Below are 21,888 nucleotides of genomic sequence, written 5' to 3'. Positions count from 1 at the left end.
TCACAATGCCTTTTACCTATTTTTTTTTCTGATTCTACTCTGGCAGGACAGTCTATAAAATAAGTAATAATTGAAGATGTTGATAAAAATAAGGGTCATGTGGTCATCAATGGAGTAGTATCTATAGGGTGCATTGTCAACATTCACAGGCATAACACTTATGCTCAATAAAATTGAGAAATATCATTTATAAAATATAAGAATTTCAGATTTTCACACTGATACAGGGCTTAACAAAGGTATTTGGACCAAAAGAAAAAGAGATATTCATTATAGCATCTGATTATGTTATTCAAAAATGAATTTGAGGGTAGCAAGATTAGAACAAGGATGAATCAACAAAGAACGTGTTTGCCTTCTGTTTCTATCTCTACCTTAAAAACAAATATTGTTTATGTGAATGAAATAAAAGTTAAAGATAATGATTGTAATGAAGCTGGAAGTAGGTAGAGAAGATGCTGAAGAAGAGGTAGAAGAGGAGAAAGAGAAATAAACATAGATAAAAAAGATAATAGACCAAAAGATTGCTGTTTGCAGAAGCAGCATGTGATAAATGTTATGCAGGAGTTGTATTCCATAATATTAATAGATACACCCAAATGTCAATTGATTAAAACAATGAAACTATAGTTCTTTTGAATTTTTTTAAATTACAATTTATGTTTAATATTATTTTGTATTAGTTTCAGGTGTACAGCATAGTGATTAGATAGACAATCATATACTTAACAAAGTGTTCCTCTCAATATTTCCACTACCCACCTGGCACCATACATAGTTATTACAGTATTATTGACTATTTCCTTTGCTGTACTAAATTTACATTCTATGACGACTCTCTAGCTACCAATCTGTACCTCTCAATCCCATCACTTTTTTCACCCAGTCTCTATACCCCTCCCTTCTGACAACAGTAATCTGCTGTTTATATCTGTGAGTCTGTTTCTGTTTTGTTTACTCATATCAGAGCTAGCTCCAGGAGGCTGGGTAGGAGGAGGAAGGGGGATGTGCTCCACGCCGACATTGAGGAACTTGGGCTCCTTCCTTTGGTAGCTGGGCCACCTGTGCTTGTCGCTGACAGATGGTAAAGGGGGAGCAGGTGGAGCAGGTGCACTCTTTCCTATCCACAAAGACTGAGAATGACACTCACCATAGTAACTCGCAGTCTATTGGTAAGATTTAGTCTAGGTAACAAGAGGGCGAGGAAATGGGGTCTCAGGTCTAGGTGTGTGCCCAGGAAGTAAGGAAGAATGCAGACATAGTGAGCACCAGTATTCTCTGCCACTGCTATAAATGTATTGACAGATCTCAGAGCAACAATGAAAATTTCATAGAGAAGGGGATATTTGAGATGGACATTGAGAGAAGGATGGGACTTTGATGGATTGATGGGTTTTACAATTCTATAAGCAAAGACACTGAAGCAGGAAAGCCCAGGCTTGTGGTTGGGGAATAGTGAGTCCTCTTAGTGGCTAATGTGTAATGAAGGCAAAACTGGCTGCCAGGGACACAGACCTTTATTCTGTGGGCAGTTGTGTACAAAAATGTTTCTGAGCCCACAAGTTACATGGTCACAGGTGTTATTACCACCAGTGTGGAAAATGTACTGAGAATTTGAGGGTAGCAAGATTAGAACTAGCAGGAAAGATGTCCCACTATGTCCCTGGTCCTCAATTTACATTGTAGTCCTTCTGCTCTGTTTCTCTGATAGCTGCCATATTACCAACTCACTGCTTCACTGGGAGAGGAGGGCAGTGCAGAGGGCAGTGCTGGCTGCCTGTGCTCATCATGCTTCTATACCCTGGTCATCTTACTTAGCACATTCCTGCTCACGCTTTATTCCCAAGAACATGTCAGCACTGCTAGAGAACCACCTTCATTTTATACTGTTCCCTGGGGCAGAGCTTGGAGCAAGTTCTTACCTGGTGTTTCAGAGAGAGAGGGAGAGAGAGAGAGAGAAATGTATTGCAAGGCATGGGCTCTCTGATTTATAGAGGCAGGCAAGTCTCAAGATCTTCAGAGTGATGTGTCAAGTTGGAGACTCAGAGGAGCCAATGTTATACTCTCAATCTAAAGACCAGCAGTCTCAAGACCCAGAAAGAGCTGATGTTTCTGTTTGAGTCCAAGGGCAGGAAAAAGCTGATGTCCCAGTTTGAGGGAAGTCAAGGAAGAAGAATTCTCTTCTACTCAGAAAAGTGTTAGCATTTTTTTCTGTTCAAGCCTTCAACTGATTGGATGAAGCCCACCCACATTAGGGAGAGCAATCTGCTTTATTCTGTCCATTGAATTAAATGCTAATCTCATCCAAAAACAATCTCCCCGAGTAATGCATGACCAAATATCTAGGTACGACATGACCTAGACAAGTTGACACATAAAATAACTATCAAGCCTGGCATGGGGACAAGTCAAAGCAGATTCTGTTACCAGCAGCATTTTCAAGGACAGAGAAACTATTTTCTTTTTCTAGAAATCAGGAACAAATAAGGTCCACTATTTACCAACTATCTGGCTGTAATAGCTACAAAATAGAGTTCATGATGAATAGAATAATAATCTTTTATTTACTTATTTACACTTTGTATTTATAAATCACAACTTGAATATGCATCATCTTATATAATCTTTATACTCCTCCAAAAAGGTATTCTTATCCCCACTTTATAGATTTAAAAACCAAGAGTTACAGAAGTCAGACAGTTTGCCCATGTTTAAACAGCATTAGGAGGCAGGATTGAAAACATGCAGTCTTGATCTGCAAACTATACTCTTAACCAGGGTGCTCTCTAGTACTTTCTATACATTATTTAATATTGTTGTTAAAGATGGGCATTAAATTACATAGTATCCAGAATGCTTAGCACACTGGCACACACACAAATAAGATCTCAACAAACCTTGTTATTAGTTGTAATAATATTCAGGATTTATATATATATATAAATAGACATGTATCCTGAATATTATTATATTTATATATCCTAAATATATACATATATTTATATATCCTAAATATATATATATTATATTAATATATCATATATATATATATATAATAGGCTGAAAAGTATACATTTTTGTGGGTGGGAAAACCAATACTCAGACCCCAGACTTCTGTTCCCAAGGCCCCAACCCCAGGAGTTTACATCTTGAAACAGATGCAGAAAGAGTATTTTTCCCTCTATTGTGCTGTGTATAGTGGTAAGTAGATATACTGTATCTCATGATTTTTTAAAGTGCTTTTTGTCACTAAGGCAAATGCTTAAATCACCATATAATCCAGTGCATTCGTTATAGAGTCTTGTTTACAAGACTATTGTCATGACAGAAATAGCTTTGTTAATCTTCCACAAATCACAGGTCATGAATGTGTGTCCACCTTTCCTAAGCTGGAAAAGGTAGTCAAGATGCATGAGCTTGCCAGCAGTTGTCGCCAGCCGGTCACCAGCATGGAAACATATTAGCAGGCTTAGATTTCCTTGTACAGGCGGTTGAGCTCTCATACAAACCCTTCCATTCTATATGAGGACTTGTTTATGTCAAGACTGGTTTATGTGTTGGTGAAAACTGTGTCTGAGAGTTGGAGTGAATCAAAACCAGGCACTGAACAATTCTGCCTCCAGTTTACTACAGCTCATTTGTTCTTTGTTTATAGAGCCATTGCTTCCCAATGACGGATGGGCGGAGAGCGAAGTACCACCTTCTCCGCCACCACATCCTGTTCTGGACTTGGGCCTTGAAGATTACAGCCACAGGTATCAATAAAATGATATACCGTAAATGTCCCTTGTTATCGTTTTTCTGGGAAAACCCAGCAACATTATTTTAACTCTGTTTTTTTCCAGAATGGAAAATTGTGTCTATAATTCCTTTCCAGTGAAAGCGTCTCATAGCTGATAGTTACAATTGTTCATCTCTTGCTTCCTGGCATTTGTTAAGATACATTCTACATTATAAAATATTTAGGAAAATTGTTGAATTTTCTTTTGCCAAGTTAAAAACTAGAACAGTAGAACTCAAAGAAACGTTATATGGGAAGATGTAAAACAAAACTGAGAAGATATAAAGCTTAGTTCTTTTTTTTTTTCCTTCATTTGTAGTTGGCAAACCCTAAAGGTATTTTAAAAATACCTGTTTCAAGAACATTAATGGAATCTAAAAATTAAAGCAATACCATATATAATCTAAAATATTGAAAAGAGTGCCCAATATTATATCCATTTTGTAATAGAAACCAAAAAAAATCAATATTTTTTAGACTCACACAAGCATGAGAAAGATTTACTAAGCATACACACCATTTGACTAGTGGAATTCATAGATTTTGTTCTTCTGATGAGTTTTAAAAATCATTAAATTGCCCCTCTGCTATTTTCTGTATTTATTATGGCTGTTAAAAACTGTGTATTTTATTCCATTCTGTGTCCCATGATAATCCTGTGAATTTTTTTTCATTTTTCTTGCAGCAATGCTGATGTTATTCTTATTATACTTTTTTTATTACAATCTACTAAAAATAAAGCAACACAACAAGAATATAGCTAACTTTTATTAGCTGGAAGCTTACCTATATTTAGTTATCTCTGATTCCTACATTCTTGAAGTCAGCTATCTTACTCAAAGACAATTTCACACACTAGATTGATAATTTCCGTAATGTTCTGGATCAGTACCTCTGGGGGTTTCTTGAAGGAATATCTGGCCATACTTAATTTTGTTTATTCATTTCCATTGCCTGCCTCAATCCTGAATTAAAAATGACAGACTGGTGGCATTAAATTCCAGTTAAACAGTAATTTTATTTATTCTACTTTGGTGTTTATCCTGTGTTTATGTGCAAAACTCTTGGGATAATGCAAAGGAATCAGATGTAAACCTTACGTTCAAGAAGGTGGTAGGCTAGTAGGTAAAAGTGACAAGTAGGACACAAGGTCCAAAGTGTATTTACCAGAAGGTATAGATAAAATGCTCTGGACCTCTAATGTACAGAGGAATGCTTCCCCATAGAGAAGCAGAGAAAATATCATGGGAAGAAGTGGCCTTTGAGCTGAATGTTAACATATTGAGTGGTACATGGACATGAGAAGAGTCCAGAAAGAAAGGGCAATTCAGGGAGAAGGAAGGGTAAATGGGACAACATGGAGGCAGGAAAGTTAGTTGATTTGTGTAACTTATTTCATATCTGATTGGCCAGAGGATAAAACCCAGAGGGCAAGGGTAAGGGGCCCAGATTTTGTTCGTTAGATAGTAAAATCTTACTGAAGGGTTTCATCAGACAGGAGTATGATATGAACCAGATTTCAGTTGTGTGTAACATGGATTAGGTAAATGGAGAAGGGTTCATATTCATCAGAAACACAAGCTATGTGGATACCTTCTGAGGCAATTACAGTGAAAGTACTGAGTACCTCCCCTGGGGGGTGTGGGGGATAGGGAGAAGCTTTCAGACTGTTACTGGAGAAAGGCCAGGACCAAGGCGTGTCTGCCCACAGCACAGTCTGGCAGTAGGTTCTTGTGGTGATGCAAGGAAGGAATCTCAGGGACAGTCGTGAAGAAGGAATTTAATTAGTGGTAGCGAGATTTATTAGAGTGCCCATGAAAGGGCTGCCTCCCTCCATGATGGGCGGCACTCAGCTGGCAGATCGCATTCACTGCTCCCAGAGACATTCCGCCCATGCCTTTTCCACAGCCGGGCGCTTTAGCTCCAATCACTGAAGGAGTCTAGCTTCCTAGGTCAGCATGTATCCCCACCAAGCCCAGGAGGAGGGCAGAGCCCAGAGCTGCTGCGCCATTACTCCAGCCTCCGAGGCTCTAGTAACCTAGCTTAGCCTCTGTTCCCATCCAGTCTGGCCTGTAAATCGGTACCTGTGATTCCGAGCCTTTGTTAAGTCTCCTCATATTTCCTTGTGTTTGGGGAGAGGTAAGCTTTCTTTCAAACTAGCCAATCTCTTTCCTGGATCTTCTGGGGTCCCATGCACTTATCCTATTGGACCTTTCCCCCAGGTTTGTCTCCTCCCCTCTATGGTCGCCATTTTGGCTCCCACTACACACGCACCCAGTGAAAGGACCTCCCCTTAACGTTTCTCCCTCCCCTCCTAAACCCGCTAATCCAGGATAGGGTGCTGGTCGGTCCCTGTGGTGATTGGAAAGCAGGTCTTTCCTGCCCACTCAGATGTTAATCCATTTGGACCAGTGATGGCGGCTATTCCATGGAGTCACTGTGAAACTGTAGTTTTCCACTTAATCAGGCTCAGCCAGTTTTCTCCCGTCTCTTTTGTTAATACCTCGCTAGCTGTCTATGCTAACAAGATGAAAAGCCTTCAGGAGAGAGTTCAGAGATGTCACAGAGATAGAATTATGGAGAATTAGCAACTGCCTTTTTGGCTGCTTCTCTGTCTCCACAGATTTTTTTTTCCTTGCTCTTTTCAGTAAAGCTTTTTCCCATGATCTTGAAAAATAGCTTCTGTTGGCCCTTACTGCTGTAAATCTTCATTACTTGATTTGAAACAGTAACTTCCATTTTCTTTTTCCCTTTTCCTCCCTCACCCCCTGTTGTTTAGGCTTCTGTACGTGCAACTTTGCTAGAACTGTTCTCTTAGCCATCCACACTAATCTCCTTTCGATCAAAATTGTCATTTTCTTAGACCTTACTGTTTTTTCTTCTCCACAGTATTATTAGATCATGAAGTCATTAATTTTCTCACTCTTCCATTCAGAAGTAGTTATGGGGAAGGTCCTCAGATTGGAAAGCCTCCCTGCCCCATAAGGAATGAAGTTTCCTCTTGAAGAGACAGACACAGGTACTTAGGAACCAGCGTGCTGAGCGTTAGCTACAACATGCTTATGGAGCCCAGAGCAGCAGGTCACTAACTCTGCCTGGGGTACCAAGGAAGGGTTTATAGCAGGCATCCCCAAACTATGGCCTGCGGGCCGCATGCGGCCCCCTGAGGCCACTTATCCGGCCCCCACCACACTTCCAAAAGGGGCACCTCTTTCATTGGTGGTCAGTGAGAGGAGCACTGTATGTGGCAGCCCTCCAATGGTCTGAGGGACGGTGAACTGGCCCCCTGTGTAAAAAGTTTGGGGACCCCTGGTTTATAGGAAAAGTCATGTTGACATGGTTCCTTGGAGAATAGAAAGGAACTGAACTAGGCAGAGAAGTAGTGGGAAGGGCGGTTTAGGTTAGGGAAACCGAGTGACGGGAGAAGGAGGTGCGGAGTGCGTTCAGTGTGGCTGAGGCATACGGGGTCTGCAGGAAGAATCAATGGGAAGGGCGTAGTCTGTCATGCTTCGGGGGCACCGTGCTCCTCCAGGCTCAGTGCAGAAGCATTGAAGGGCTTCCAGCCTAGATGATGTTATCAAGTCGAGTGAGTTCAGTTATGGGGGATGAGTGTGTGGGAGAAGCCGTAGATCAGGACAGCAGTCGGGGACTGGCAAGAGAAGAGAAGGGCTTAAATGAAGGGAGAAGCGGCAAGGCTGAAGAGGAAGAAGCGGAGCCGAAGATATTTTTGAGGTGAAAGGAACAAATCAAAAGCCTTGAAGCTGTCTCCGTCCTGGGATATCGTGACCTGCACCATCCTGCAAGCTGCTGTGTTGCCTAGGTGACCAGCAGTGGTGCGATGTGGCGATGTGAAACTTGGCGTGGAGAAAGGATCGAAAGGGATTCAGGATGGCTGAGCGAATGAGGCTGGGAGGCTGTCCTGTCTGTCCAAATAAACAAATAAGTACAAAGTTAAAAGACCTCTAAAAGGGAAGGTGGTGCTTTAGGGATGGAGCTGGTCATAGGGAGCAGAAAACTGCAAAAGCGTGAGGAGTATAAAACAAACTTGATCAAACTTGATGCCTGTTCTCTGACCCAAGATGAGATCAGGAATGTACTGAACTTATTTGTACTACTGTGCCAATGATTATTAGACAGATGTTTAGAATATGCATGTATAAATAAAAAAGTAAATAAATATAAAGGAAATATATTTTTTACTCAGGAACAGTTTAAGCTCAATTAACCTCAGGCAGAATATTATTGAGTTTATTAACAGTTTCGGCAATATTTGGTTATTCACTACATGTTCATATTTCCCTCTATCTTGGCTCGATCTCATTTCTCTGCCCCCCCTCCCACATACAACCTGCATCTGCTTTCACTCATAGTAGCCAATAGTTGAAGCCGATTCAGGGACACCCAAGCCTTCTGACATAATTTTTTTGGCACGCCCCTCACAATCTTCTTCCCCTGCCTTTATTTCCGACAGTTCTTGAACATCCATGGCTGGGTCTTACATGTCTTTCCCATTCCTGATTTGTCACCGCAGTCAGGACACTGACATGTGTTTCATGCTACCCTTATTTATTCATTAGGCCGCTTAATTTGACACTGAGTATCATTTCTATTTGATAGATTCCCTGGCTGTTCATGCCGAAACCCAGCCTTTATCTGAGACGTGTCTCTGGCCTGCCGTCAGCGTCCCGCCTCCCATAGCGCCCACTGCGGCCCGCTCAGCAGCCATGAGCACGTGCTAACTCCCTTCAGAGTGAAAATGTGTCATATTTTAAAGTTAATCATTGTGTCACTCTCCACTCGAAGAACTTTTAATGTGTAGCGGAAAATTGCAAACTGTTTTGCTAGTCTAACTTACGTGTCTAAAATATTTTCACATTAACTAACTCAACACTGCACTCACTGTTTAAGTGCACTGTCTGCTCACATTGGCTTTAATCCCACAGGGCCTCAGATTACACTTACTTCCCTCCTTAAATATCTGCCAATCTAATATCAGCTTATTTTTGCCTTATATACATTTGTACCATTGCAAGGAGGATACTTCTATTAAAGGTTTTCAAAGTGGTACACTTGGTCACACTTAAAACAATGGTAACAGATGTATATATCACATGAATAACTTAATGGACATATTAAGGTATATATGAACAGATGCATACATAGGGTGGGCAAAAGGTTAACAGTTGTGAATACCTGAAACACAGGTTTGCTCTTATGTTATTGTTTATTAATTATTACATTATTTTCCATGTGAAGGACTGTAAATCTACTTTTATCCCACCCTGCATAGGTATATGTGTACATATATATGAATATTTGTTATATGTATATTCACTTTGATCATCCTTCATTATATATAAACACAAAAAAAATTCACTTGATTTAGATCTTTACTTGATATTATTGCGTCAAATGGCATTGCCGCCTTGTTTTTTATTGTTGTTGTTGTTGTTTAATGGGAATTAGAATAGTTGTGTCTCAAAAGTCTGGGGAAATTTGAGTTCTTATTCTTAATTTGTCAATTAATGCCTAGTTTGATAAAATAATCTAAGACAATAAAGTGGGTCAACTAGTATGTTATCCATTCGGGTAGATTCCCATAGACTAAGTGTAACCTAAGTTTTTTTTGTTTGTTTTTTGGGGTTTTTTTTTTTTTCATTTTTCCGAAGCTGGAAACGGGGAGGCAGTCAGACAGACTCCTGCATGCACCCGACCGGGATCCACCCAGCATGCCCACCAGGGGGCGATGTTCTGCCCCTCTGGGGCGTCACTCTGTTGCATCCAGAGCCATCCTAGCACCGGAGACAGAGAGGCCACAGAGCCATCCTCAGCGCCCAGGCCATCCCTGCTCCAATGGAACCTTGGCTGCAGGAGGGGAAGAGAGAGACAAAGAGGAAGGAGAGGGGGAGGAGTGGAGAAGCAGATGGGCGCCTCTCCTGTGTGCCCTGGCCGGGAATCGAACCCGGGACTCCTGCACGCCAGGCCGACGCTCTACCACTGAGCCAACCGGCCAGGGCCGTAACCTAAGTTTTAATGAGGATTATTCATGTTGGTCCTAAACCTCCTCCCTAAAGGATTTCACTATACATATAGCATCTGTTTTGGCTAACCTTTTGCTTTTCCCATATTTCCTGATGTGCTCCACTTTACTGAAACTAAAGGCTAACCTGAAACGCAAGAAGCCTAAGAGAGTGAGCAAATCTGTGCTAACAGGGAAGGTTTCAGTTTCTTTGGATTCAGGATCAGCAGCAGCCTGTGCCTCGGGCTGGCCACTGTTTTTGCCAAAGTTTTTGTGGCTCTAGGAAAAGTTCAAAAAACCATGGTTCTGGTCCTGGCTTTGCCACTCACCAGCTGTGTGACCTGGGATCATCAGCCTCCTCTTTGGGCTTCAGTGTCTTATCTACAAGATGAAGAGTTAGATGAGGTGACCTTTAACGCCTTCTGGCTCTTAAAGTCTCCTATTCAGTGAAGGCCATGAGTCTTTCTGACACCAGAACCACGTCATCACAAGAGATCAAAGGATGGAAAACTATGTGCACATAAAGGTCGAATAACATAGTTAAAGGCAAGTGCTTCCGAACAGCAGGGCTCAAGGGGAAGCTCACATTCACAGTAACATCCCAGAATTCTTTAAAATGAGCTGAAACAATCAAAGTATTGTTGTTCTGCTAGGCCAGTGGCAGTAGCACTGGTGGGTCAGGGACTTTTCATAGTTGGCATATGTTGCCATCACTGGATACCACATCCAATACACTTTCTATGTCAGTGGCTTTATCTATTGAGAATGTAGACAGACATCAAAAAAGAAGCCAAAAACCAAAAGCTTCAAATTCTAAAGAATAGATTTAAATTTGTTGAGAAATTTTTATGAAAACATATATAATTTCTTTACTGGAGAATACCTAAGGCCCTCATTCAAAGATTATTCTAACCTACATTATTTTTTTTTATATAAAAAAGGATGAATAGTTTATTTCTTGAGCTCTTATTGTGTGCTGGCACTATTGTCATTATTAACAAATTTAATGTATTAATCCTTACAAGAACTTCATGAAGTAAGTTCAATTCTTATCCATTTTATGCACTAGTAAACTGAGGCCATGGGCCCCAGTATCTCACTCTCAAACCCAGTGCCCTACCCATCACACCACATTACCCTTCTGAATAGGAGGAGAGAAGGGCTCCTAGTCACAGTCCTACTGAGTGGCTGAAAAAACAGAAAAGGCAAAGAATCTGCTAAAGGCCTCCAGTGGCCGGCAAACTCATTAGCCAACAGAGCCAAATATCAACAGTACAATTGAAATTTCTTTTGAGAGCCAAATTTTTTAAACTTAAACTATATAGGTAGGTACATTGTTATTAACTTAATTCGGGTATTCCTAAGCTGGCCAAAGAGCCGCGTGTGGCTCGCAAGCCGCGGTTTGCCAACCACTGGTAGACAACTCAAAAAGCAGAAACACATGCCATCGTTTGGGAAGCTAAAACATCTATTTATTTGTCTGCTTGCTTGTTTTCTGGAAGTCTCTATAGAACTTACCCTGTGCCAGACACTACATCTTAAGTCACTTCTTCTCTCGACAACGCTCTAAGATAGGGAGCATAATTTTACCGGTTTATACATAAGGAAATTGAAGCAGGGGGAGGTTCGATAACTGCCCAAGTCCCACAGACAGTAAGAGGCAGAGCCAGGATTTAGAAGTGGGCGGACCTGCTGCAGCGTGGGCGCTTTGAGCGCCGTGGTGGGCTGCCTATCCCAGGTTCTTCTTTTCCTCTACCCACTATGTTGCGGTAACAGCGCTCCATTCACTCCTTCAGCTGTGTTAGTTATAGCTGCACGTTAACTTTAATATTGCTGCAAGGCAATGTTAAATATGCGTGACTAATGAGTTTCAAGAAAAGGTTAAACTTATTTGGTTAAGAAACCGAGATTTCCCTGTACATTTGAGAAGGGTTCTCATTCATAACAGTTTATTTTTTTGTTGTTTCATTGTTTGTAGTGTCAAATCCCAACTGTTTGAAATACTCAGCTTCAGTATTTTCAGACTCACCAAGGATACCTGATTAGAGTTTTCACTGTATTTAAGATTAGGATAAAATCATGTTAAAATGAGCCGCCCTATTTACTTTCTAAATATACAAGAGGACCAAGGGAGAAGGTATTTGTAATTTAATTTATAAAAAATATATAATTTATTTCCAGATCAAGAAGTAAGATATCATCTGTAATTCCCTTGTATAATCCCCTCCATCCTCAAGCAAAATAAATAGAATATTCAGCAGAAATAGAATTTTTTTGAGATTGACTACAAGGACTAGGAAGCCTTTAATGCAGGGGTCCCCAAACTACGGCCTGCGGGCCGCATGCGGCCCCCTGAGGCCATTTATCCGGCCCCCGCCGCACTTCTGGAAGGGGCACCTCTTTCATTGGTGGTCAGTGAGAGGAGCATAGTTCCCATTGAAATACTGGTCAGTTTGTTGATTTAAATTTACTTGTTCTTTATTTTAAATATTGTATTTGTTACTGTTTTGTTTTTTTACTTTAAAATAAAATATGTGCAGTGTGCATAGGGATTTGTTCATAGTTTTTTTATAGTCTGGCCCTCCAATGATCTGAGGGACAGTGAACTGGCCCCCTGTGTAAAAAGTTTGGGGACCCCTGCTTTAATGGATATTAGATGTATCTTGTGCCTAAATTGTTAACTCTGCTTTTCCTGTTATTTCCTTTTGATATTATGTTGAGTAGACTATTTGCTTAGCATTAACATTAGTTTTAGGAACTAGACCTAAAAAAAAAAAGTAAAAAACCAAACTGCAGCAGCCATCAGTCACTCAACAGGATGGCTTTCTCTCTAAAGGATCCACCCTTTCACTTGTTTTTAAAGGAAGGACGGACTTAGCCCACAGAAATCTCTTAACCTGCTTTGAGGCCCTGCTGGTATCTGATGACATCCTTTGAAGTGCCAGTGGTACAGGCTCGCCTTACACACTTAAAGTTAGAGACTGTACAGCAGAATCCCAATTAGCAGAAATCGTTGAACAGGAAAACACGGTATTATCCAGAGAACATTTTATTTAAATGTACAGTGCGATAAAATACATGAAAATGGAATTGCTACATCTCATAAAAGAAACCCGAGATTCAAGAATTAGTTTAAAATGCATGGTTGTGAGCTGTAGAGACGGTGATGAGAGTCTCTGTTCAAAATGAAAACTGTTTCCTTTAAAAAAAGAGAGAGAGAGAGAGAGAGAGAGAGATTTTATTCTAAACCTAAATATGGCGTCTGGCTTCTTTCTGCAGCTCTGGGGTGGACTCGGCAGTATATTTTCCGGATCAGCACATCAACTTCAGATCTGTGACACCAGCCAGGCAGCCCGAATCAATGAATCTGAAAGCCTCGAAAAGCATGGACCTTGGTAAGTGAGGGTGAGGTGACATCCAGGTCAGCTGTCCAGCCTCAGCCCATCCATCTTCCCAAACGTCTTGCCTTTGTTTCTTCAACTCCAACCTCACGGGGCGAGGCCTCCTGAAGTCCAGAGGAAGGAATAATGGTCATCCTATCTTCCCGTCTCCTCGCACATACTTAATTGTAATTACCCCTTTTTAAAAGAGGGATAAATGACTTATTTTTATAAAGTGGTCCATATAGGTCAGGAAAATAGGATTATTCCTTCCGGAGTATCTGAATGCCGTAAGCCCTTAGTTCACCAGCCTTTGTATCCATGCTCTCGCTTCTGCTGGTGCCTTTCCAACTTCTTGCATAGGTACCTGTTGCAGAGCTTGGGGAGATGCTGTGCTGAAGTGAATCCTCTTCTGCAGGGCTTCCCGTCTCTATGTGCAATGGGGAAGACGCATGTCTTTAAATGCCCATCTACTAATCCTGTGACACTGGAGGTTAGGAAGGTCCTGGCTTTGCTGGAATGAGGGTGGCAAGCTACCCTGGGTCTGTGCCTGAGCAACTTTCTTGAGGTTAGAGCCCCACAGGGAACCCGGGTGACTGTTCGCTGCCAGGACAGAGCCAGGGCCCTTGCAAACTCTGTTCTCCAGGCCCTGGGACATGGAACCCTGGAAGACAGTTCAGATACTCAAGGACATTGCTGCCCTCCCATGGGCTCTTCGGTAGAAAACTATTAGAGGAGAGTAGGAGCGCAAAATAAATTCTCAGCGAATTATTCATTGCTTTTTGAATGCTCAGAGGCCAAGCATTGTGAATATTTTTTCTTGAGGCATATTACATATTTCATTAGTAGCAAATAGTAGAAAATAGAATAATCAAAACTGCATGTTCCACAAAACAATCTGATAAATAGCGCTTATCTGTAACTCATTTACAGGAGTTCAGAAAAATGTTCAGTCGTGATGGAACAAGAGAAATTGATTCTATTTTCTATAAATTAAACATCACTGGGCCACATTTGTTCTAATCACCTAGAGTGAAAGACGGATAGAAAACCTTAACAAGGAAGCTGTCTTGAGCACTGGTCAAAAAGGGATATTTTTGCTCATGTGAACCTTTGACAAAACAAAGGAATAATGTGTGATAGTGACGTAGGTTATTACTAATAATTTCAGGGGCAATTTATTTTCATAGAGTGCTTGATAAACATTTCCTGTTCTGTCTTCCCAATTCCTCTATGAGGAAGATGAATGGATAAAAACTGCTCTTAATTTTGGAGGAGAAATGTATCAAGTCTTCATCATTTAATTAAAAAAATAAAGCGTCTAGAAGCATAGTTCTAAAAGATCTGTGCAAAAGAAAAAAGAGCATCCTTTTTAATTTAAGGGCGAAAAAATGATCAGAACTGTCAAAGTAGAGCCCAAGGCAGGTCCAGAAGCAGTATTTATTTATTTATTTATTTATTTATTTATTTATTTTTGTTGTTGTTGTTACTGGAAAGCTTGTTTTTGAGAAGTTTTCTCTTTTAAGTTGAAACAGTCCTTGCAAAATATGTATGGTTAGCAGTCACTCGTTGCGCTTTATTGAACTTAACACCATACATGACAACAATAATAGTAATGTATGTTCAACTTACATCATTGGGCAGAGGTCATGAGTTGTTTTCTTCAGGACACAAGTGCCAAAGTAAAAGCATTGGCCAAGACATGCCACACAGCAGAAGTGGTAACATAGGCTGTAAAAACATTTTTCAAGTAGCCATCAAAGTTTGGTTCCTCCCAGAAAGTGCCAATTTAAAGCTTACAGTCTTGCAGAGGGCTCTGAGGGTCACTATTCTAGGACCATCTGAACCACTGTCCCTGGAACAATTGAGTGAGCTCAATAAATATGTTGATTTTGTCAGTGAATAAATTCAGATGACACCAGAATGGTAAACGTTGAAAGTGTCTTTGCTGTGTGGTCAGATGAAAAGCATAGTGTAAGCAGTTTAGTTTTCTGTGTATAATGCTAGGCCAGTGTAAGAAATTTGCTGCAGAAGTTGGTTTCTATGATTATAGAAGTAATCTCAGGTGGGGCCAAGACCATTTTTCAAAAAGTAAGTAAAAAATTAAAAAACAAAAACAAAAACAACCCTCCTGTTTATTGTATAATTAATTTATGTTGGATAGTTCTCCTTTATAAAGTGTGTAGGAATCTTCAAAGGCTAACAGGCCCAATCAATACCTTCTGTGTTTATTTTTTGTTTGTATGTTTCCTGCTGAGTCTAAGCTAGTATGTTAACTTGCATACTAATGAGTCATTGTTTATATGTTCAAATTATTTTAAGGTGAATGGGTTCCATTTACTTAAGTTTTACTTGCATTTTCAAAGACAGAAAATTTTTATTATAAAAATAATTAAAAGCCTTCTCATTTCCCTCTCCTTCCCCTATTCCCCAGACACAAACATAATTTTAAAATAGTTTGCTGTGTACATCCTTCTAGAAAGTACTCTATCTATTTGCTGCTTCATCTATGTAAATATGTCTGTATCATATGTTGTGTTTCTTTATAAGAGATGTGTGGTGTTATGTTATGTCAATTAATCTTCATTTACAATTTACTTTCCCCTTTGATTAAATTTGGGCTTCTCTGAGAGTTTTAGGGGATTTTCTGTTTTGGGAGGGTCCTTGGGGGGTTTCTTTGAATTTTTTATTCTATAATTTTCTTATTCATGTCAGTTGCCAATTTCCATTTGTAATTGTATTTCTCTTCCTGTGAATATTAATATGTTGCAAATAATTTCTTGCAATTTGTCCTTTTAGTTTGATCATATTATTTTACTATAAAAAAGGTTTTTGTCTTTAAGTAAAATATTTCCCTCTTTTCCTTCATTAACTTTATTCAGTGCTTTTAAAGGCTTGTTTTTTTCTTTATACACCAATAATAAACTATCAGAAAGGAAAACTAAGAAAACAATCCCATTCATAATTGCTTCAAAAAGAATAAAATACCTAGAATAAAGTTAACCTAGATGTAAAAGACCTGTACTCAGAAAATTATAAGACACTGAAGAAAGAAATTGGAGAAGATAAAAACCAGTGGAAGTATATACCATGTTCATGGATAGGAAAAATTAACATCATTAAATGTATATTACCTGCCTGACCTATGGTGGCACAGCAGATAAAGCATCAACCTGGAATGCTAAATTCCCCGGTTTTAATCCCTGGACTTGCCCAGTCAAGGCACACACAGGAAAGCAACTACTTTAGTAGATGTTTCCCACTTCTCCTCCCTTTTTCTCTCTCTTTCTTTCTCTCTCTCTCTCTCTCTTCTCTAAAAATCAATAATCAAAATGATCTATAGATTCCATGTAATTCCTATCAAGACACCAATGATATATTTCACAGAACTAGAAAAAATATTCAAAAAATGTATATGGAACCACGAAAGACCCCCAAATAGCAATAGCAATCGTGAGAAAGAAAAACGAAGTTGGAAAAATCACACTCTCTTATATTAAACTATACTATAAAGCCATAGTAATCAAAACAGCATGGTACCGACATAAAAATAGACATATAGATCAATGGAACAAAATTGAGAGCCCAGACATAAACCCATGTTTTATAGTCAATTAATATTTGACAAAGGAAGCAAAACATACAATGGGATAAAGACAGTATATTCAATGAATGGTGTTGGGAACATTGGACAGTTACGTGCAAAAAAAAAAAGAAGAAGAAACTAGACCACCTTTTATACCATATACATGAATGACCTCAAAATGGATTAAAGACTTAAATTTTAGACTTAGACCTTAAAAATCTTAGAAGAAAACATAGGCAGTAAAATCTTAGACATTTCTCATAGCAATATTTTTTCTGACATAACACCTCAGGCAAGGGAAACAAAAGAAAAAATAAACAAGTGTGACTGCACCAAACTAAAAAGTTTTTGCAAAGCAAAGGAAACCATCGACAAAATGAAAAGACAACCCACTGAATGGGAAAACATATCTGCCAACACATCTGATGAGGGTTTAATATCCATAATTTATAAGAAATTTATAAAACCCAACACCAAAATACAAACACACAATCCAATTAAGAAAAGGGCAAAGGACCCTAAATAGATACTTTTCCAAAGAGGACATAGAGATGACCAATAGATATATGGAAAAAAGCTTACCATCATTAATCATCAGAGAAATGCAAATTAAAACCATAATGAGATATCACCTCACACCTGTCAGAAGGGCTATCATCAATAAATCCACAAACAACAAGTGTTGGTGAGAATGTGGAGAAAAGGAATGCACTGTTTATGGGAATGCAGATTGGTGCAGCCACTGTGGGAAGCAGTATGGAGTTATCTCAAAAAATGAAAAAAATGGAACTGCCTTATGAGCTGGCAATTCTACTTCTGGGAATATCATCAAAGAAAACCGAAACACTGATTTGAAAGAATATATGCACCCCTGTGTTCAATGTAGTATTATTTACAATAGCCAAGATTTAGAAGCAGTTCAAATGCCCATCAGTAGATGAATGGATAACAAAGCCATGGTACATTTACACAATGGAATACTACTCAGCCATAAAAATAAAGGAAATCTTACCATTTGAGACTGCATGGATGGACCTGGAAAGTATTATGTTAAGTGAAATAAACCAGGCAGAGAAAGACAATACCATATGATTTCACTTATATTGGAACCTAATGAACAAAATAAAGTAACAAAATAGAAGCAGACTCACAGATACAGAGAACAGACTGAGAGCTGTCAGAGGGAAAGGGAGTTGGAGGTTGCATGAAAAGGTGAGGGGATTAAGCAAAGAAAAACACTCATAGATACAGACAATAGTATGGTGGTTATAGGAGGGAATGGAGGGGTGAGAAAAGAAGGTAAAGGGGGGATAGATGGTGATGAATGAAAACTGACTTGGGGTGGTGAACACAGTGCACTGTACAGATGTATTATAGAATTGTACACCTGAAACTTATATTGTGTTATTAACCAATGTCACTCCAATAAATCCAATTAAAAATAATAAGAGCTTCTTTATAATGTATAGTGATTTGTAATATATTATTATCCATGGCTTATGAGGTAGAAAAATTGTTCCTATGTAGATAGGCAAATTATTAATAGCACTTATTGACTTTAGCATCCTTTCTCCATTAATTCAGAATTGAACATTAAATTCTCTTATGTACATGGGTTGGTCTCTAGATATGCTGTTCTATTAACATATTAGAGTGTCCCATGCCAGAACCACCCTTTTTAAATGACCATGCTATCATACTGTATTTTGATAACTTTCAGGACAATCTTCCTCTAATTTTTTCTCTTTTGTAGAATTACTTTGGCTCTTCATATGCATTTAATCTCCTATATGAACTTTATATCAGCTCATCAAAGTAAACTTAAAACTTAAACAGGAATGCTTTCACTGTGTGTCCATCATGATCTTCGCTGATAGCAATGTTTTCATCAGTTCAATAAGTTTCTTTGTATTCCTTGCCTCCTAAAAAGCTTTTTATTTGCTCATTTTGTTTAATCAGTAATGGGTGTTGAATTTTATTAAGTGATTTGAAGAATTGATGTAAAATGGTTATGTTCATTTTTTCACTATTCTATTATTAATATAGTGTGATATTAATAGATTTCCCCAATATTAAAACTTTGATTTTTTTTTTCTGAATGACTTGAAATTTTTCTCTGCCTTTGAAAAAGCTAGAAATAAGTGAGATTTTCTATGTGCTCTAACACACAGGTATAAAATTGCAGTTGTAACTTGACTCAGTGTTGTTGATTCCTAAAAATTCATTGTAGATTTTTGGGAATTGCTTCTGCCTCAATTTTTGTGGGTACTTTTGCTAGCATGCATGTGGCCACATTTAAGTCAGATCAGAAATGATTAAAATGACGAATAAAAGGAAATTTGTTTTTAAATAATTGGATGTAACTATGCTTATTCAAAGGGGTTAGCATGTCATTTTCTGGGTTTTCCAGAAAATCAATCCTTTCCTACTAATTGTAGACTTTCCTCTATTTATTTAAATTACCAGAATTACTGTGTTCAGTCTGGATCCCTTTAATTTGCTCATAATTGAGCTTGTGTGGGTGCTGAGCTGGAAGCGCTCAGAAGCTGAAGAACACAGCTGCCTCTTTGGCCTTTGGCATAGGGTTTTCCCCGAACGAGCTGCCCTCGTTGGTGGTATGCCAGAGAGTTACATTCAAAGACTTTCTGAGGAGGAATGAACATCTTTCATTTTCAGGCCTGGTGCTTTATGACCCAGGAATACCATTTAAGTATTAGTCTGAATTATTGTAGGGATGGCACTTCAGTATGTTGGCCTATTCATTAACCTAATCTATAGCCCCATTCAAAGTTAAGTTTAAAGTGTTATTTAAAGCAAGATTCTTCTGTTTTTAGTGTTGTCTCTCCTGTTTCAAATTGTCCTGCTCCTCCCATTTGAGAAGGGTGTTCTGTGACACAGTGAGGAGACTAAAGGCGGTGCGGAGGGAAGATGCTGGCCAGCTGTCCTGCTCTGATTCATTGAGAGAAAATGAGCTCTAAGTGATGCATGAGGCATTCAGGCAAAATTTTAGGAAGTTTTCTGACAATGAAGATCGTTAACATTCCATGCTTCTTCGCAGTCTCATAGCTCTTAAAAAAGTGCATGTGTTAGACTCCCTAAAATCAAGATGCTAAACAAACTGGCTGACTTTCTTTTAAGATCTGTGATTCAGCAATTTTATTTTCTTAGTGGCTTGTTCAAAATTTATCTTAAGACAGAAAATATTTGTAGACATTCACAGTTGAAGTAAATTATATATCAACTGATTTCTCATATCAGCAAAGATAAATATTTGGGTCACATTTTGAATATAACCTTTTTTAAAAAAAATTATTGATTGATTTGAGAGAGAGGGAGAGAAAGAGAGGAGAGAGAATGACAGACAGATGGGAACATCTACTTGTGCCCTGTATCTCTGTATGTGCCCTGATTGGGGATCAAACCATCCATCTCTACACCCTGGGACTATGTAACCATCTATCTCTACACCCTGGGACTATGTTTAACTAATCAAGCTCTCCAGCCAGGGCTTGAATATAACCTTTCATAAATGTCAGACATTCCTATACAGAAAGTAATTAGGCATCTAGTATCAAATTGAAGGTGGACATGAAAAAAGTTTAATTAACCCTACTCTACTTTATAATGCTTTCTTTTTAAAATTACTTTTTGTATAGTGAAGTAGTTCCAGATACACTGTTAATAAGAAAACACCTAATGTATCAGAATTTTTATAAAACTGTATATTTTAATAACTATAATACTGATTTATAAATTAATATATATTATATTAATATATGTTAAGTATAAATGTTTATATCCATGTATCTTCTTTATTGTTTGTCAATAACTAGTATCTCTGCAGATGATAAAAGCTGAATCAAGTACTGCTTTTAAAGATGTAACTTTGAGGCTCTGGCCAGTGGCTCAGTGGATAGAGTGTCAACCCAGTGTATGGATATCCTGGATTCAATTCCCGGTCAGAAAACACAGGAGAAGCAACTATCTGCTTCTCCTCTCCCCCGCCTCTTCCCCATTCTCTCTTCCCCTCCTACAGCCAATGGCTCAATTGGTTTGAGCATGGCCCCAGGCACTGAGGATAGCTCCATTGGAGTGTGACAGCCTCAGGTACTAAAAATAGCTTAATAGTCCAACATTGTCCCCAGATGGGGTTGCCAGGTGGATCCTAGTTGGGGAGCATGCAGGAGTCTGCCTCGCTATTTCCCCTTCTCTCACCGAAAAAAAAAAAGATATAACTTTGACTTACTAAAACCAAACAAACAAAAATAACAAAGACCTGGGTGGTAAAGAAGAATTAATGGTAACACCATAAGAAAGTGTCTATCTACCATCTCTAATAAATGAGGAAGAGCATAAGGACGTAAGTGTGTTCCCTTAACTTGAGAAAGTCAAATTAAGGAATTAATGCAGAATGTTTACTTTTTCATTAAACAAATGTTTATTGAATGTCTACTCTGTGCCATAAAATGGTTTAAACACTGAGGATTCAGTAATAAATGAGAGAAATGGTGTTTGCTGCATGTACCTAGATTAAAACCCTACCAGAACAGGAAAACTCAAGTTAGATTTCCGAAAGGAAATACTGACATGATGATGATAGCTTATCTCAGGGAGGAAGAAGAGGGAGAGGCATCTGAAGGCAGGAACGTGGCTGCTGTGAGAACTAACTGATAACCTTGCTGTGTGGAAAAGAGGAAGAGAGAAGCCAATGGTGATAAATAAATAAATAAGTGCCGGAAGAGCTAACTGGCTGCTTGAGATGAGGCTTGCAAAACCTGTAAGAGTTAGACAGTCAAGCTATATTTAGAGCCCGAAAAAGAAAGTCTGGTGGCCCATTGTTTAGATCACCAAACAGCTGTGGGCTAGAAAGCAGAGTCACCCAGTTCCTGTGTTAACTTTATCTTGATCCACACAGGAGAAGGTTGTTCGAAAGGGAAAAAAGCATGGCTGGCAGCAAATGGAAGACTAGACAATTTACATCCCTGTCAACTAAAAAGATTGTGATTGTCAAGTGAATGCCCTGATTATTAGAAATTAAGAAAGGTTGGCATCACAGGGGAGGACAGGAAGCAAATTATCAATTTTCACAAAGATGATGAATTCCAGAAGCAAGTGGTAAGTG

At 39.0% G+C, this 21,888-nt stretch overlaps 1 protein-coding gene across 2 annotated transcripts in view; it reads left to right on the top strand.

Annotated features, from left to right (window-relative positions):
* PARD3B (par-3 family cell polarity regulator beta) overlaps window positions 1-21,888 on the top strand; it is a 1,080,223-nt gene that overhangs the window by 655,760 nt on the left and 402,575 nt on the right. For both annotated transcript variants that reach the window (XM_066278755.1, XM_066278754.1), the window contains exons 14-15: window positions 3,656-3,755; window positions 13,080-13,195. In XM_066278755.1, coding sequence (XP_066134852.1) covers window positions 3,656-3,755; window positions 13,080-13,195 — 216 coding nt within the window. The remainder of the gene's footprint in view (window positions 1-3,655; window positions 3,756-13,079; window positions 13,196-21,888) is intronic.

This window comes from Saccopteryx bilineata, chromosome 5 (assembly GCF_036850765.1).
Source record: "Saccopteryx bilineata isolate mSacBil1 chromosome 5, mSacBil1_pri_phased_curated, whole genome shotgun sequence".
Lineage (NCBI taxonomy): Eukaryota > Metazoa > Chordata > Mammalia > Chiroptera > Emballonuridae > Saccopteryx > Saccopteryx bilineata.
Note: the sequence above shows the minus strand (reverse complement) of the source record. Positions and strands in the feature narration are given on the sequence as shown.